Source organism: Emys orbicularis, chromosome 10, assembly GCF_028017835.1.
Source record: "Emys orbicularis isolate rEmyOrb1 chromosome 10, rEmyOrb1.hap1, whole genome shotgun sequence".
Taxonomy (NCBI): domain Eukaryota; kingdom Metazoa; phylum Chordata; order Testudines; family Emydidae; genus Emys; species Emys orbicularis.
In genome coordinates this window covers 64,044,955-64,061,007 of record NC_088692.1, presented here as the reverse complement: position 1 = coordinate 64,061,007, position 16,053 = coordinate 64,044,955, and the positions used below count along the sequence as shown (strand labels likewise).

Sequence of the window (16,053 nt, the reverse complement as noted above, 5' to 3'; positions counted from 1 at the left end):
AGGCCCATGCACCGGGTAAGCCCCAATTAAGCACCAAAAGGGATGAATTCCCTCTGCACAAGGATGAATTTCTTCTACCAAGTTTAGCTAGAGGAAAGTTCTCTTTTCATGACCACAAGAGTTAGAGCCTAAGTCCTTGCTGTGGTTAATGTGCATGATGGCACACATTGTGAGAAGACACTGAAAAACTGCTTCTATATCTCAGCATAACTTGCTTCCAAGGCCAAAATTTAAGCTTTTAAAATGAAGTTTTGGTTAACACAAGATTTCCAATAGAGAATTTTACCTAGAGATTAAAACTCCTTTTAATCCCATTGTTTTTAACCTGTTGTCTCTCCAGTGTTAAACTGGTGGCAGCTATCATCCTTTTGAAAGAATTTTAAAATTTGAGGATTGTTTTTTAATATCTTTTCTTAATCTGTTCAGATAACAAATGTTGAAAAGGAATCCTTAGAGAGTCACATGCAAGTGCAGGCTGCAGCCTTGGACAGCTTCAGTGAAATGAACAGCTCCTTGACATCGGCATCAATTGAGTTGCAGGTATGCTGTTAATAGCTCTATCAAAGAGGATGGCCTGATCCATCAGCCACCATCCTAGACTCCCTCTTGTGCCATCAGTTTAACAGTATACATGAGGGATGGATGATGGTTAGATACACATTTGGATCTTAACCATCAAATGTCACTAAGAACATTTAAAACCGATAAATGATGAACTTAAGAAAAATCCAGGAGTTTTGCTGGCTAAAAGGCTGTACTATAATATACAGTAAAGTGTTAAAAGCAACAGAGGGTCCTGTGGCACCTTTAAGACTAACAGAAGTATTGGGAGCATAAGCTTTCGTGGGTAAGAACCTCACTTCTTCAGATGCAAGAAGTGAGGTTCTTACCCACGAAAGCTTATGCTCCCAATACTTCTGTTAGTCTTAAAGGTGCCACAGGACCCTCTGTTGCTTTTTACAGATTCAGACTAACACGGCTACCCCACTGATACTTGACACTAGTAAAGTGTTGTTTCACTCCATTGCAGCTGGTGAAAGCCCTTGGCCTTTGCTTAATGGAAAATTAAAGGTGAAACTGAGACTCTTTCCATATTTTACAAACCAATGACACATCGAATGATTTTGTCCCACTGTTGTTTTCTATTGATGGAAATTTCAATGATTTTTTTTTTTAATTTTACAAATATTGAGTAGCCACTCCTGTAAACATACAAAAGTCATTTTTCTTGTTTATAAAAATGTTTTCAGCTTGGCATCCATCCCAGCTAGCCTCCTCAACTCTCCTGTCCCCCGGTGTCAAACTTCAGTGTTTTCAGGTTTATTATCTTAAAATTTGGCATTTGGAGAGGGGAAGAATGGAGGGGAAAATCCAACATTTCACTTCTGTTATATTACAGTATAAAACAGAAGAGGTGTTTGCACTGTAATGCATGCATGTCTCTTCCTCTGGATCACAGCTCTCTGGAACTGCATTTGAATGAACATGCTCCTATGGAGAGAGTTTTTTTTGGTAAAGCAAATAATTGGAAACCATAATTTTAAAGGGCCAAAGCTATTAACTATGTTAATACTATGTCAACAAAAGAGTAAACTCTAAAATATTCTAAATATTGCAGAAAGCCTCTTGTGGTAGGTTGGTCAAATCATGATTTTTGTTTTGTTGTTATTACTACTTCAAATTGTGTATTTCATTGTGTGTATTTTAGAAAACTTTAGTGGATGTTAGTTTGGAGAACACAGATATAAGGGATCAAATAAGGAATTTAAAACACACACATGAGCAGTCCATGGAAAAACTGAAAGAAAAGCAAAAACAGCTGGAAACAGCCCAAGTTGAAAATCAGCTACTGAAACTAAAGGTACAGTATGTAAACTCCCCTTATTCATATTGTGCAATAAGGACATTGCTGAGGCAATGAGATTAATTGCTTGGAAAAAGAGATTTGGCCTCATTTGTGTAGAGTTCTTCACCGACCATCCATGGAGTGTTATTGACAGCCAGTACTGTACTTTTCACAATTTTTCATCAGAAATCTGTTATGTTTTGTGCACATGTACTGTATTTATTGGGCAACAGAGGTGCACCCTAACAGCAAATTACCCTGAAAAGAGAAGTTATTGTGGGACAGCTTTTCAGGTAAGCACAAGGGAATGAAACGCAAGCTGGAGTTATCATATGGGCCTTTTTTTATGAGTCCAACTGTCCTGCATTTGGAAGCTTCCATTAAATCATATCGGAGCAGTTAACAGCATTTCAAATAACTTGGAACAATTGTGCAGTATCAGAAATATTTTTAAAAAATACATTAAATCCCTTCCATGAAATTAGGTGACCACTGATTTACTGACATTTAAATAAGTCAGAAACAGATGATTATCTTAGGGGCTCTTGTATCCTACATTGGTGCATAGTGATAGATGGCCCAGATCCATCACACTAAGGGGGGAGGGTACGAGCTTACTAATGTATTTTTATGTTCTAATTTCCTTTCAACAATAGTTTTACAAGGTTTGTGTAGAGTAGATTTGTTGCTTGCAGCTGCTGTGGTCTGTAGGGAATAAAAAGAAGGAACGGATAATCAAAGGAAGAGAGTAAAGGAAAAGAAATCAGGATTTCAAAACAGAAATTTGTAGTTTATCCTAATCTTGAGGACACGTCCTGGCCCAAACATGAAGTGAGGGAAATCTATGTGTGATGACTCAGGACAGAATTCAGCCTTGTAGGCCTCAATTCAGTGAAGCACTTAAGCATGTGCTTAACGTCAGGCAAGTTGGCATCAATGGAATGTGATCATGTGCTAAAAGTTAAGCACATGCTGGCATAGTGAAAGCTGATTGTTAAGTCATATGCAGAAACATCCACAGGATCTGATTTTTAATTTTTTTTTTGGCGGGGGGGGTACGTAAGAAGAGGATATGACATTGTGGGGGCTGGCTGTGAAAAGGCAAAAAATACCAACTTCCCTTATTACTGTCAGTCGGGTCTGTTTCTCTCTGTTTACTTGAATCATTTCTTTTATAATCTCACCTGAGAATGTTGTAGTTAGTGCAGTGGCCACCCAAATTGTAAACAAAGGAATGTGGGAGAGGTGGCACAAGAAATTATACTCCACTTTGACGCTTTTTAGGGTGGTTAGGGTTGAACTGTTTCAACTCTGCTTTCCTAGTTTGTTGTTTCTAATCACATTACTGTAACTCTGGGGGTTCAGTGTATACTTTAATGAAACTTGATTTAATTCCTGTTCCTTTTGATTGTATTGGCAGAAACTTGCTCTCTGTCCTAATGTAGCGATCTGGGTCAGATGCCACAGAAGGCAGCTACAGTGCAAATGGAATCCTTCCGAGAGATCTGTCCCCCTTCAGAAGACAAAATATCTTTTTATTTTTATGCAGAGCAATAAGCTTTGAACAGTTTGTTCCCACTGAGTAAGACAGTGTAAGGGTTTGATAAATCTTGCAGTCCTTGAAACAAGATAACCCAGATGCTCAAAACAGAAATCTTTTATAACCATGAGCACTGAGTGTACCAGCATTAATCACTAAGTGCCTGATTCTTTTCTTATTACCATGATTAACACCAATGTAAATAACAGCTTTGTAGACCTAGATTCTCCTCTCACTTAGATCAGGGTAACTCCCATGACTTTTATGGTGTCACTCCAGATTTGCAGCAGAGCAAGTAAGAGGAGAATCAAGTCCTAGCAAAGCTATTTTGTTTAGTTCTTTTTATTTAGCTTTTATTTCAGTCTACAGCACAGATGGGCTCAAAGTGTAAATATTGGATCTGGATTTTGATCACTGCAAAGTTCATGGGCATTTGAATATGGGTTTTGGTTCAGGCTCATTTCTAAGCTACACTCATGTAAAATTAGAGAATTTCAAATTATTCTTCATACCAGGGAGCAAACTTCAAGTGTGTGAGAGGGTTACACTAATAGCACTTTAACTCTGGCAGTGTGAAGGGGTTCTAAAGTTGGTGTAATTGTAACTTACACCCCTTTGAAAGGCCCCTTTACACTGCCAGAGTGCTGTAATGTGGATTTGGTGTAAATGAGACTCAGGCTTAGTAGTAGAGTATATTTTTGTAACAATACTAGGGGAAGTCTAACTATAAAAACATCAGTTACATCTCTACCTTTTGGTTTGTTTGAGCTCCATTTTTCTTGTCTCCCGCAATGCTTCACCTGGAGTTGGTTCAGCTGTAGAAGTTCTCTCTTTTGTTTACTCCTATAGGTAGAATGCTCTCAGGAAGCCAATGCTGATGTAATGAGAGAGATGACCAGAAGACTGTACAGCCAGTATGAAGAAAAACTACAACAAGAAGAACAGAAACATATAGCCGAGAAAGAAACTCTAATAGTATGTACAGCCAGTCTGTAAGAGTGTTCTTCAGTTCAGTGTTTGAAGTACAGTCCTTAAATTATATTGACAAATGTAACACCAGAATCGAAGTCTTACATTTATTTGTACACCAGTTTCTTTTCCTTTCATGCCTTGTTACAGCAACTTTTAAACTTCCGTAGTCATTAGAGCTTTATAGCTGAAGAAAGAGGGCGTCTAAACATAATGGACAGTAAAAATTTAAATTTCAAAATGAAAATGAAGTGGATGTTTTTCTACTCCTGGTCTTAGAAAATGCAAAGCACAAATCCTGTGACTTTAGTGAAATCTCAAGAGAAAAAAATTAATTTCAATAGAGAAATCCTGTGAGAACATTTTTTTCTTCCCAAAACCTTCCTCTGATCATGTTGTTTTGTATATTTCTGGTCAATCACAACAAGGTTATCTAACACCACTCACAGATAGCCACCGAGACTGAATTCAGTCTCTCAAGCCTTAATGTGATACACATATAAATGCAGTTAAAAGTGACAGGCTTTGGTAACTAAACATACTGTTCTTGGGAATAGCACATTTTCTTCTCTCAGTACTGAGTACTTGTGTATCCACTGAGGGGAGAACAAATATTCATGTGGTGTGCAAACATTTTTTGTTTTTAAAGCTGATTGCTGAGAAGGCTTACAGCCCTATATTAAAAGTAACTTCACAATTTTGATCACCCAAATTTTGTGTGCCACAAAACTCATATTTGATGCTATAGCTAGATGTTTGGTTTGCAAAAACAGTCTCAGTTCTTACGCACCCAGATTTATTGGCTTTATTGAGTCTACTTTTAAAAAAACCAACCCCATTGTATAGCACAGAAATCAGCTCCTTACTTTTCATTCATCAATTTTATTGATTGTTTGTGGATATGAACATAAATCTGTTTGTTCAAAGGCAGAAACAAATCGACTTCTGAAGGCCATTGAGGAGGCAAATAAGAAGATGCAAATTACAGAGACAAGTATACAGGAAAAAGACAAGAGGATTGGAGAGCTGGATCGGTTCATTCAGCGCATGGAAGAGGTAACTTTCTCTGCTCACAGAATGTTAACGTATGGGTGCCAATATCTACGTTCTGTTTAGCAGAAACGCAAGACTTGTATAGGAGGGCACCTGTTTCTTCAGTCCTCTGTGGGTCAACATCCCTCTCCTCCAATGGCCTCTCCCCCACTCACCACTTCTATCTTCTTCCTGTTAATAAAATCAAAAATTATTGCATCCATCCATGCTCTTAGCACTTGGACTGCTGAGGGCACACGATGGCAAGTTGGCACCTTTGCCCACTCTACTGTTTGTAGGCGCTGTTACTTGCAAAAACGTTCAGGGCTGCCTCGGAGCTGAGACACATAAGGGGCCAATCTTTATTTTGAAAGGACAGTTTAAAAAAAACCCACATTTTATCTCCTAATAGCCTGTACAAGTTTTTCTGGATCCTTTATGGTCCTTTATTCATTACAGTCATAAAATCTTTTAAATGTACAGCTTACCTGGCTAACAAATGCATATATATAAAAACATTTTTATTTAAATGCATCAGGAAAAAACCTATTCTTGTAATTAGTTTTAACTGGAATTGCACCTTGAGGTTCATGCACATCAGGATGAAACTCTTAAGACTTCCAACTAAAATTCCTTTTGAATTTTGATGTCAAACTTTCTGTGCATATAACAACCATCTATGTTTCCATGCACATAACTTATTTTTAGATTATTTTTCAAAATACTCTGACAGTGACCCCAGATTTTCAGTTTTTAGTCTACTTCTGATCTATAAAAAGGTTCTTCCTTACTCCTCTGCACTCAATATTGTCAAATGTTTTTCTCCTTGGCTCAAATATGGTCTACCATGCTGCAGCCTTGAGCATATTTTTACAATTGACTTGTAACTCCCTGGAAGCAGAAATGCTGCCAGATACTTATCTCTTGTGACGTTAGCAGCACTGCTGTAGAACGAGTTGTAGCAGTTTTTCTATCATTTCCTTATATCCCCTGCCCTGCCTTCTTCTATTTTATGGACTTTGTTCCAGGGCGAAACGCATACTGGTTTTGAGATAATTGTTCTAGTGTAAGTCTAGTAGTAGTGCAGTGCCTCTACTCACACATACAGTTATTATCCAAATCTTGTCTGTTGGAAGTTCCCTGATGTCTGAAACAGGTTTATTCCCCCAGTGTCAGCCAAAGGCAATTTCATTGTAATTATTAGTCTGAAATTATCAGTGATTCCATTATATTCAGTAATGGAGTCTGCAATATTATTTGTTTAGTGCCTTCAGCGTGTTTGGCATTGTTCAGTATATGAAAATGAATACAATCCCTGCCAAAGAATTTACTGTCTAAAAGACAGAAATGCATAAGTAAGGACTCACTAGAAATCCTGAGTGGTGACAAGAACATAGGGTTTTGGTTATTTTAATCCTAAAACATAATAAAACTCAATTCTTAAAAGCTATGTTCTTGTTGTGCTTTAGCTTCAATTTAAATCTAACCACTAATTATTTGCTAATACAGAGAAACAAACATCACCACCCACACTTGCTGGCTAGATGGAATTACTAACCCTTATTTAAACTATATGTAGTATATTAATGTCCTCTTTGCCTAACTAACAAAAGTGCATTGACTGGATTATAACTACTTAGGTGGACTCTTCTCAGTTTAAGATCTAGCTGTGACATAGCTTCATTTATTTTATATTAACAGTTAGCAGTAATGTTGGATACATCACTTTGGGCCAGATTGTAATTCCTTACTCTACAAGTCATCCCACTGAGTTTAGTGGAGTTATTCGTAGTTACAAGGTGGTATTCAATGAGTAAAATGGTACATTATGGTCCTTGGTGTTAGGAAATACATTTGTACTTTTACTTTACTTTAGTTCATTAATTTATGCAGTCAGCGCTAAACACCTGCTGTTATGCTTGTGTTGCTCTTTAAATATTTGGCTGTTATTTAAGGCCCTAATCCTGCTCTCATTGACATGAATGGCAAAACTCGCTTTGACTCTAGTGGAGCAGGATCAGACCCTACATGTGCACGGATCCTCTCAGCACTCATGCTGGGTAACATTTAAACAGTATAAGTAGGGACATTTTGGGAGAAAAATAGGGAGACGCCTCCTATCTCTGCCAAAATACATTGGATCAGGAGATCCTTTTGGAGGAACAATATAGAAAATTTGATATTCATATAATCAACAGTGGTCATGTGGTTCATTTAATCTCTGCATCCAAGACCTTAAATGTAATCATATCTTCGACCTATAATAATTTTAGAAGGATGGAGTCCCTTTGTGGGTCAGAAAGATAATGTTCTTTCAGAATTGCATTTCAGCTCACATGTCTTTATCCTTCAGAGTCGCACTTACCTTCAAAATACAAAATTGCAAGCAAAGCTGCCCCTTGACACTGGCAAACTGGTGCTGAATACTGAAAACATTGCTATTTATCTTAGTGCTCAGCTGAGAACTCAGGTTCTCTTTATTCAAGCTTTGTTTTTTCCATTCTGTGCTTCTTGGCTGTTGGAAATACATGCTCCACTTGTAATATAGTAATAACTTGTAGCTGAATCAGCCTCTGTTTTTGTTTAACATATTATGGGCCTTTTAAAATCACAATAAAATATACTTAATGGAGTTTAATTTACAATGTGAAGAAATGGAGAAATAACATTTTCTTGTTTAGGAACGCCACCAGCTACAAAAACAACTGGTACAACATGAAATCCAGATATCTGGAGCAAAATCTCAAACCCATTCAGGCAGACGGAGGTGAGCTTTTACTCCTTACTGAGATTTCTAGCATTGTTAAGTTTTTCAAACCTGAATCTTTGGTTGTAATGTATTCCAGCTGGATAATTCCTTCCCAAATTATATTTGCCTTATTTTATGTAGGAAAACTGCAAGAGAATTTATTTTGCAAAAACTCATCCTTCTCAGCTTTATTTGTGAGAGAAGTTGATTGCAATCAGGATGGATTAGGTAGAGTACATTGCATTGCTGAGAAATATGTGTTTTTAGGTCAGTATCGTTTCATGCACATCTGTGGTGCTTTTTTAAAATAGATATAAAAGACAAAGGCCTGACTCTTTTCAGAAGGGCTGAGCACCCAAAATCAGGCTGCTAGGATCCTTGCAATCAATATCTTAATTACCTTTTTCTCTAGTATGTATATTCACAACATTTTAAAAAAAGCAATTTCTGTACCACATCCTATGTTGGACTGTAGGACAGCTCAGTGAGGACAATCTGTGAATTCTAACTTTTCTCATTCGTTACATGGGGTTAATAGCTGCCTCTTGGTGATGAAGTGGGGATTTAATCAGATAATGGTTTGTAAGTGCTAAAACGAACCATAATGTGCATGCAGCTCTCCAGGGCTGAGTGCTTAGAAGATACCAGATCATCATTCTGTTTGAACAAGTTTGAAACTTCTCTAAATGTTGGCAGCTCCGATATGTAAGGTAAAGGTGAGCTAAGTGGGTGGTGTCTGACAATGACTAATGACCAAACAGATAACCATAAAAATGAACTTTAGACGAATATAGGAAATGACATTTGTCAGGGGAATTTGGCTTATTTAACGAGGTTCCTTTTCTTGATCTACTTTGGCGTTGTGTTTTTTATTTTTTGTTTGGTTGTTTTTGTTTGGTTGTTTTTTGTTTACATTGCATGGCTTCCTACATATTTACTTAGTTCTTATATCTTATATCAGGTCACAGCATCTGGAAGAGGTTGCAGCTGGTCTTAGAGAACGAATCAAACATCTGGATGACATGGTCCATTGCCAACAGAAGAAAGTCAAACATATGGTTGAAGAGGTGAGCTCTATCAAAACAATGTATTCCCTAAACAGCTGCTTGGAGGTTTTAACTGTACGCCATAAAGCTGAATACATAGCCCAGGAGGGAGCTCTCTAAGTCCTTCTGCCTGTTCCACTACCAAAAGCCCTGCATGTTATTTGCTGCTTTATTTAGCACGTTACCTTCTTACACCATGATACTTACTGCATCAATAGTGGATGAGCTATGCATTTGTATATTGCAAAGCAGAAAGAGGAAGTTAAAACAGTTTATACCAGTGATTCTCAGGCTATAGTCCGTGTATCAGTGGTAGTTCTGGATCCCTTCCAGGTGGTCCATGGAATGAAACTCTTTCAGAATAAAGCAGTGAGTAATGGAGAAGTGCTGCACACAAATAGTGGGGGTTGGGGATTGGGTGAGTGGGTGAGGAGGTTGGTTCCTTCTCTAAACAAGTGGTCTGTGGAATGAAAAAGCTGAAGGATTATTTGCTTTTAGTAATATATCTATGAACCATGTTGTGCAGAAGAGGTGGCTTTAATACACCCTTATGCTTCTCTAATCCTGGAGCCAGCTGGGGCTGGGTTGGTCTCCAATGGAAGGTAAAGCAGTCTTCCATGTGAATTCCGCTCTGATTTACCAGCGGCCTGTGCCCCAGTGCTGTTCCAGCAGCCAGGCCACCAGACTGGGATGGTATGGCATAGGGTTTTGGACATTAAATTGGGTTTAAATTGGAGTGACATAGGGCAGCCAAATTGCACTAGTGTATTGGGCCCAAATGTTGTAGTCAAGGAGGACTCTGAAGATTCACGTTCAATTAGATTTGGACAAACATTCAACGTGGTGGAGAATTATTATGGATGCTGTTGCTGATTTGAATATCCCTTAATTCAGTATTGTGGTACTACTGCTTTGCTATGAAAATTTCTCTATCCTGGTTTGTTTTTCTAGTTCCAAAGATGAGAACATTCATTTTAACTTTTTTTTTTTTTTTTTTTTTACACTGCTGCTAAAAACAATGCTTAGCGTTGCTGCTAATCAGGAGTTGACACACAATGATTACATAGGTTTCTGGATAGGGATGTTTTGCCCTTGTTCTTGGAACGTTAGCCGGCTGTCAAGTCATAATTTTAAATGTCTGAACATTTCCTCACATCAAATGTAGAATTTAATATTTATATTTTGACGTTACATTCAAAACTGCAAATAAAAGGCATTAATATACAACATACATATACATCATGCATACATATGTACACACTTCATATGGTATTGTGAAACTCGTATGCTAAATTGTGGAGCAGTTGCTCATTTGCATTTATCATGTGCCTTTGACTGCCTCACGTGCTCTTCTCACCGATTCCTCTTTTCCTCAGATTACTTCTAACGTTCCCAACCTCAGAGCAGTTTCAAAAAGCTGTCATTTTAAAAAACGTGCTGCTAAATAAATGGGTCCCCTCCTTCCCTGAAATGTGGACAGTGTTCAATCCTAGAGCAGTGACAAGTGTAAGGTCCAGTATTTCACAGGCCTAGGTATGTAAGATTTTTTGGCACTTGAAAGAGGAAATGATTCCCTGTTGAATTATTCTTGGTTGATTTCCATGGGCCTATCATGATTTATACTCTGAGGGTCTGCCCTGCAGCACTTCCTTCTAATCATGAACGCCCCCTAACTAAAGCTGGTTCTGATGCAATTTTCACAAAAATATATTTGAAGAGTAAAAATTGACAAAATTGGAAAATTTTCAACCCATTCTAGTCTTGAGATGTTTGATTTTAAAATGTTTGATAGTGTTAAACGTGGAAAAGATGTTTTCGGCCATTTTTAGAGGTGTTTTAATTATTAGTTATAATTTTCCTATATAATTGTACATTTAATATTAAGGGAGCCTAGTTTTACAGGCAGAGGGATACAAAAATATGTAGCAAGAAAATGAGTAGGCATAGGGATACAAAAATATCTATTTCTGGGTGTAAAATTTGTGGCATATACTGAGTGCATAACACCGTGGTATAAAGGTTTTATTGGCACTTTCGCTTGGATGACCTGCCTAACTCATGGCTTCACCACCTACACATCAACCAACCACTCCAAACATGTTGTTAAAACCTTTATACCACAGCACAGATGGGATTCATTTTCTCCCTCTCCAGTGCTCATTTATTTAATTGATTACTGGCAAAACATATTAAGAATTATTACTAGAATTTCATTTCAGTGTAGATAAGCAAACAAGCACCCTGCAGATTCTTCTTTCACAAAACTACTAGAATTATCTCTTTAGCCATGACATGCAGGGCAGGCAAGGTGATTCCAGGAATATTTGTGAAGAAACGCTAAATAGGATGAGCTAATTTTTGGTCTTTAATGCGAAATATGTACTAAATTGCATGGGTGCAACTTGTTAGTAATTTGCCTCAACATAATTGTACCTACTTGGTTCACTAGAGGTTCTACAACTACATTCTTTCCATATTGAGTGTTTTGGCAAAAACATACAAAAATATTGGACCAAATTTATTCCTAGTGTAACTTCATAAACTTCAGTAAAATAACTGAAGGGTGAGTTTGTCTGGTTGGATCCCTATAATATAGAAGAGTATATTCATCTTGGAATACCTTTTTGAATCACAGAGCTTTTAAACAAGCTTTCTGCTCAGATGTATAACTTAATCACTGTATTCATCCTAGAGAATAGAAAGTCATATAACACCTACCAAGTCATTTCTTGGCCCTTATGCAAGTATCCACTTAGTAAGACAAAAGGCTGTTGCCTTGAATTCTTTTTTAAAATTATGGCAATTGGGAAAATTCATATTGTCACACAGCCATAAGGAATGTAAAACTACAAGAAACTATTGGCATCTTTGTTAATCAGTTTCATCATGAGCTTCACATGGACCTTTTCAGTGGCACCTTCTTCTTTTTCATTTTCTTTTAAGGTGAACCAATTTCCCTTACTTGTTTCTTCTTTTTCACCACTAACAGTTTTTGGCATTCCCAAGGCAGGAGTTTGATTGGTCATCCCTCATCAGATCAGATAATGCCAGATACAAGCTTGGGTCCTGAACTTACAATGAGCTCTGTGTGTGTGGATTGCTGTGCCCACATAGAGTTCTATTACAGTCAGGGTTCTGTGCACATCCCAGAGCACAATTAGAGCTGTATTCTCCACTTTCTGCAGTTCTTAATGGATTCTGCAATAGGTTTGGGAGCCCTGTTTCCTTAACTGCATAAGGATATGGGTTAATTTATACTTTCCCAGGCATTCTGAAGTACTGTGTTTCAGGCTACATCTAAATTCATGTCAGCCTGCTTTTTTTTATTATTATTACTGTATTCAAATGGTTGTATTTATTCAAAAGGCTAGAGTAAAGCAGTCTTATATATAATAGAAACTAGAGCTGCTGCAAAAAAGGAACAGTCCATAATGGGGAAGAGGTGGGTGTTAATGTTCCCACCCAGTTGCTTGTGTACCCCCTTTAAATACTTGATTTACCTATAGATAAAGCACAATAGATGTCATGCTTTTATGTCCATTCTGAAATCAAAGCTTCAAACAGAATTTCTTGGAGTGGATTCATTGTGTAAGCGAATCAGTGCTGCTGACATACCTGAGATGTCAGCACCAATATTTCTGCTTTTGGTGGGGCGTTGAAGAAATGGACACCATGGAAATGGTGTCTAAGACGACTGTGGCACCACTGGTTTGGAAGTAAATTAAATGATGTCAAACATACTTAATGTATCTCCTAAATATGGGAGATTTTAGAGCTCCATAGTTAGGTAAGGTTCAGAAAATGTGTTCAACAGAGTATACCCAGAACTGCCCCTTCTGTTAGTCTTTTAAAATATTTAGATAATGGAAAAGGAAATAGCTAGTAACTTGGGGAGGTAAAATTTATTAAAGTACTTTTAGTCATTATTGCAGTACATTCATGGCTCGTCTCTATTCAAAAACAAAAACCCATCCTACTGTTTATAGGGATGTGTTCATCTTATGAAGAATGATAACATCCATTTAAGTAGTATCATTGAAAAAGAGTGATAAAGTATTTTACAATTAGGAAACTATTTTATAATGCAATTTGATATCACTGTGGCATGACTTTAAGAAAACAGGTTACTCTAGGAACCCCAGAACAGCAATATGTGGTATCTAAATTAGATGGATTGTTGAAATATCAACAATGCTTCTATCAGGTGAAGGAAAATATGTTCTTTTTAACAAGAAGCTTTAATCTATAGAGTTAAGTTAGAAGCTCAGGTAAGCATCTGCTTGCTTGACTACAGAATAAGCTTTTGTTACATCTCAGCACCCAAATATAGACTTAAATGCTATGAGATTCATTCTTTCAGTGTAAAGAACACTATAAACTCAGTTTTTTTATTTATTCTGATATAAATTATTTTCAGCAGTAAAAGTGAAGGCGCAACAAATCTGTGTGGAATATAAGTGGCGAGAGGTTAAGATGAATGGTGTCCTTTAAAATGAGGGATAGTTGAGGTCTGAATTGAACATCTTTATTATGACAGTATCACCGGGGTGCTGTGAGGATGAATACAATAAAGTTTGTCAGGCGCTCAGACACTATGGTAATGGGGGCCATAGAAGCATCTTAATATGGCACCATCCCAACTGGATGATTGTTAGATCCCAGGAGACTGTACAGCGTAGTCAGCCAGATAGTGCCTCATCTCTGCCTGATCCAATTCCTCTAGGTTCTAATAGGAGATAGGTCTGGTACCGGGTGCCCCAAAGTTGGAGTGCAGTCTTCCCACCAGACCTATCAACCCTGTGGGGATCTGTTTTCACTGTTCACACCAGGATTTGAGGGACCTTGAGAAGCAAATATCAAAACTTAGACCCCTCTACCCAATTTCTTTTCCTATTTTCCCCAATTCTTGTTCCCTCTGCCATAAGATTTTCCTGTATGAAAAAGTTAAGATATTTCCTTTTTACAATTTTTCAGCCTAGCTCCATTGTTATTCCTATATAGAGGCAGCTTTGTGCTAGCCCTTACCTTTGTACCAAGAGTTTGTGTGAAATCCCATAGACACCTCTACCCCGATATAACGCTGTCCTTGAGAGCCAAAAAATCTTACTGCGTTATAGGTGAAACCGCGTTATATCGAACTTGCTTTGATCTGCCGGAGTGCGCAGATCTGTCCCCCCAAAGCGCTGCTTTACCGTGTTATATCCGCATTCATGTTATATCAGGCCGCGTTATATCGGGGTAGAGGTGTATTCTGTGTCCCACGTGTAGAAGGTGCCAAATAAATAAGAGAGAGAAGCATCCAAAACTGAGCAAGCACTGACTGGAAAGGATTTTTTATGGCTAGAGTGCTCCACATAATAGGTAAATCTTCAGTTCTGTTGTAAGAGGAGCCTGAGGGCACTCGGCAAACAATAATTAAGGGGATGCTACAAGCGTGAAGGGTTGCATGAAACTAGAAGGGGCTGACGGAGGCGCTGTCTAGATTAGGAAACATGCTAGCTAGTACACTTTCCCTAATATGTTTTTAAACACAAGTGTAGACAGTGTCCAAGATTTAAAAGAAAGTTTTAGCAGGTTGTGGTCAACCCTAGTCTAGACATGTCCAAAAGGAGCAGTCAGAAGTGAAGCATGGATGTAGGAAAGCAGTGAGGGAAGATGAACAAAGTGACTAAGAGTTGATGCAGAAGGAGTCCCATAAAATACTGCTATTAAACCCTGCTCTTCACAGAGGCCCCAGTCTTGCTGGCATTGAATTCAATGGTAGTTTTGCCATTGCCTTCAATAGGACCAAAGATCAAGCCCGAGATCAACCTTCTGTGTTCGACATGCCAAGAGAGTGTTTTCCCCAAAGTTCTCCCTATCTTAAAATAAACCCTCATCTTACATGCTTTAGTAAAAGTTTGGTCAGCTTGAGCTAGACAAACTACTAGTAGTTTCAAGACATAAATTAAACAGAAGCACAGAAACTGCGAGAGGAAAATAAATGTTTAAATTAGAGATGAAATGGAAGTTTACTGGAGTCTGTGACCTTCAACGTCTCTTTGCATTTGATCCCACACAAAGCCATTTTGCAGACTCATAGGGTTTCTTTACTGTGTGAGACACAAAAAAGATAATTGTTGGTTAGAGAACTTTCTTGCCAGCTGTTGTTGTTGCATATTAATAAAGTCTGGTGTTATAAGTAGGGAAGAATTGCAGATGATTTAACACTGACAGATTTTCTCAAAGCAGAACTTACTTGTTAAATAAATGTGTTCCCAATTGTGACAAACCTCCAACCTTGTCTCAGTGGGTCCCACATTTCCAGGCAGATTACACTAGCCTCAGAGGCTCACTGTAACCCTCCATGTAGTCCTTCTCTCTCTCTAGGGAGAAGGGTCACAGCCTACTGAGCCACTTTCATCATAAGCCAGCAAGGGAGGTGGGAAGAAGCAACCCTCCCTCATACAGTCTCTGTTGTCTCTCAGTCTCTGTGATTAATCAGGGAGAGTGGGGGGAGCCCGGGGCCACCCTCTACTCCAGGATCCAGCCTAGGACCCTAATAGTAGTAGCTATTTGTAGCTGACTTTTTGAAACAGGACAAGTACAATTCCCTGGGCCACTTCCCCACAGCAGCCCCCACTTCCTCAACATCTACTTCACCCTTACTTCAGGGCCTCTTTCCTTGTGCCTGATAGGGTTTGTCCTGCCCAGTTTCTCCAGCAGCACAGCTTCCTCCTACAGCTGGGAGGCATTTAACTAGTTCAAGTCAGCCCTTGATTGGCTTTAGGTGTCCCAATCAACCTAGCTGTCTCCACTGCTTTCTAGAAATATCTTAATTGGCCCCAGGTGTCTTGATTAATCTGGAGCAACTACCATTTGCTTACCATGG

General features: G+C 38.3%; 1 protein-coding gene across 1 annotated transcript in view; it reads left to right on the top strand.

Moving 5' to 3' along the window:
• Positions 1–16,053, top strand: part of MYZAP (myocardial zonula adherens protein) — a 92,648-nt gene that overhangs the window by 38,192 nt on the left and 38,403 nt on the right. Inside the window, exons 6-11 of the mRNA XM_065412707.1 lie at positions 427–540; positions 1,709–1,861; positions 4,236–4,361; positions 5,283–5,411; positions 8,069–8,154; positions 9,098–9,203. Coding sequence (XP_065268779.1) covers positions 427–540; positions 1,709–1,861; positions 4,236–4,361; positions 5,283–5,411; positions 8,069–8,154; positions 9,098–9,203 — 714 coding nt within the window. The remainder of the gene's footprint in view (positions 1–426; positions 541–1,708; positions 1,862–4,235; positions 4,362–5,282; positions 5,412–8,068; positions 8,155–9,097; positions 9,204–16,053) is intronic.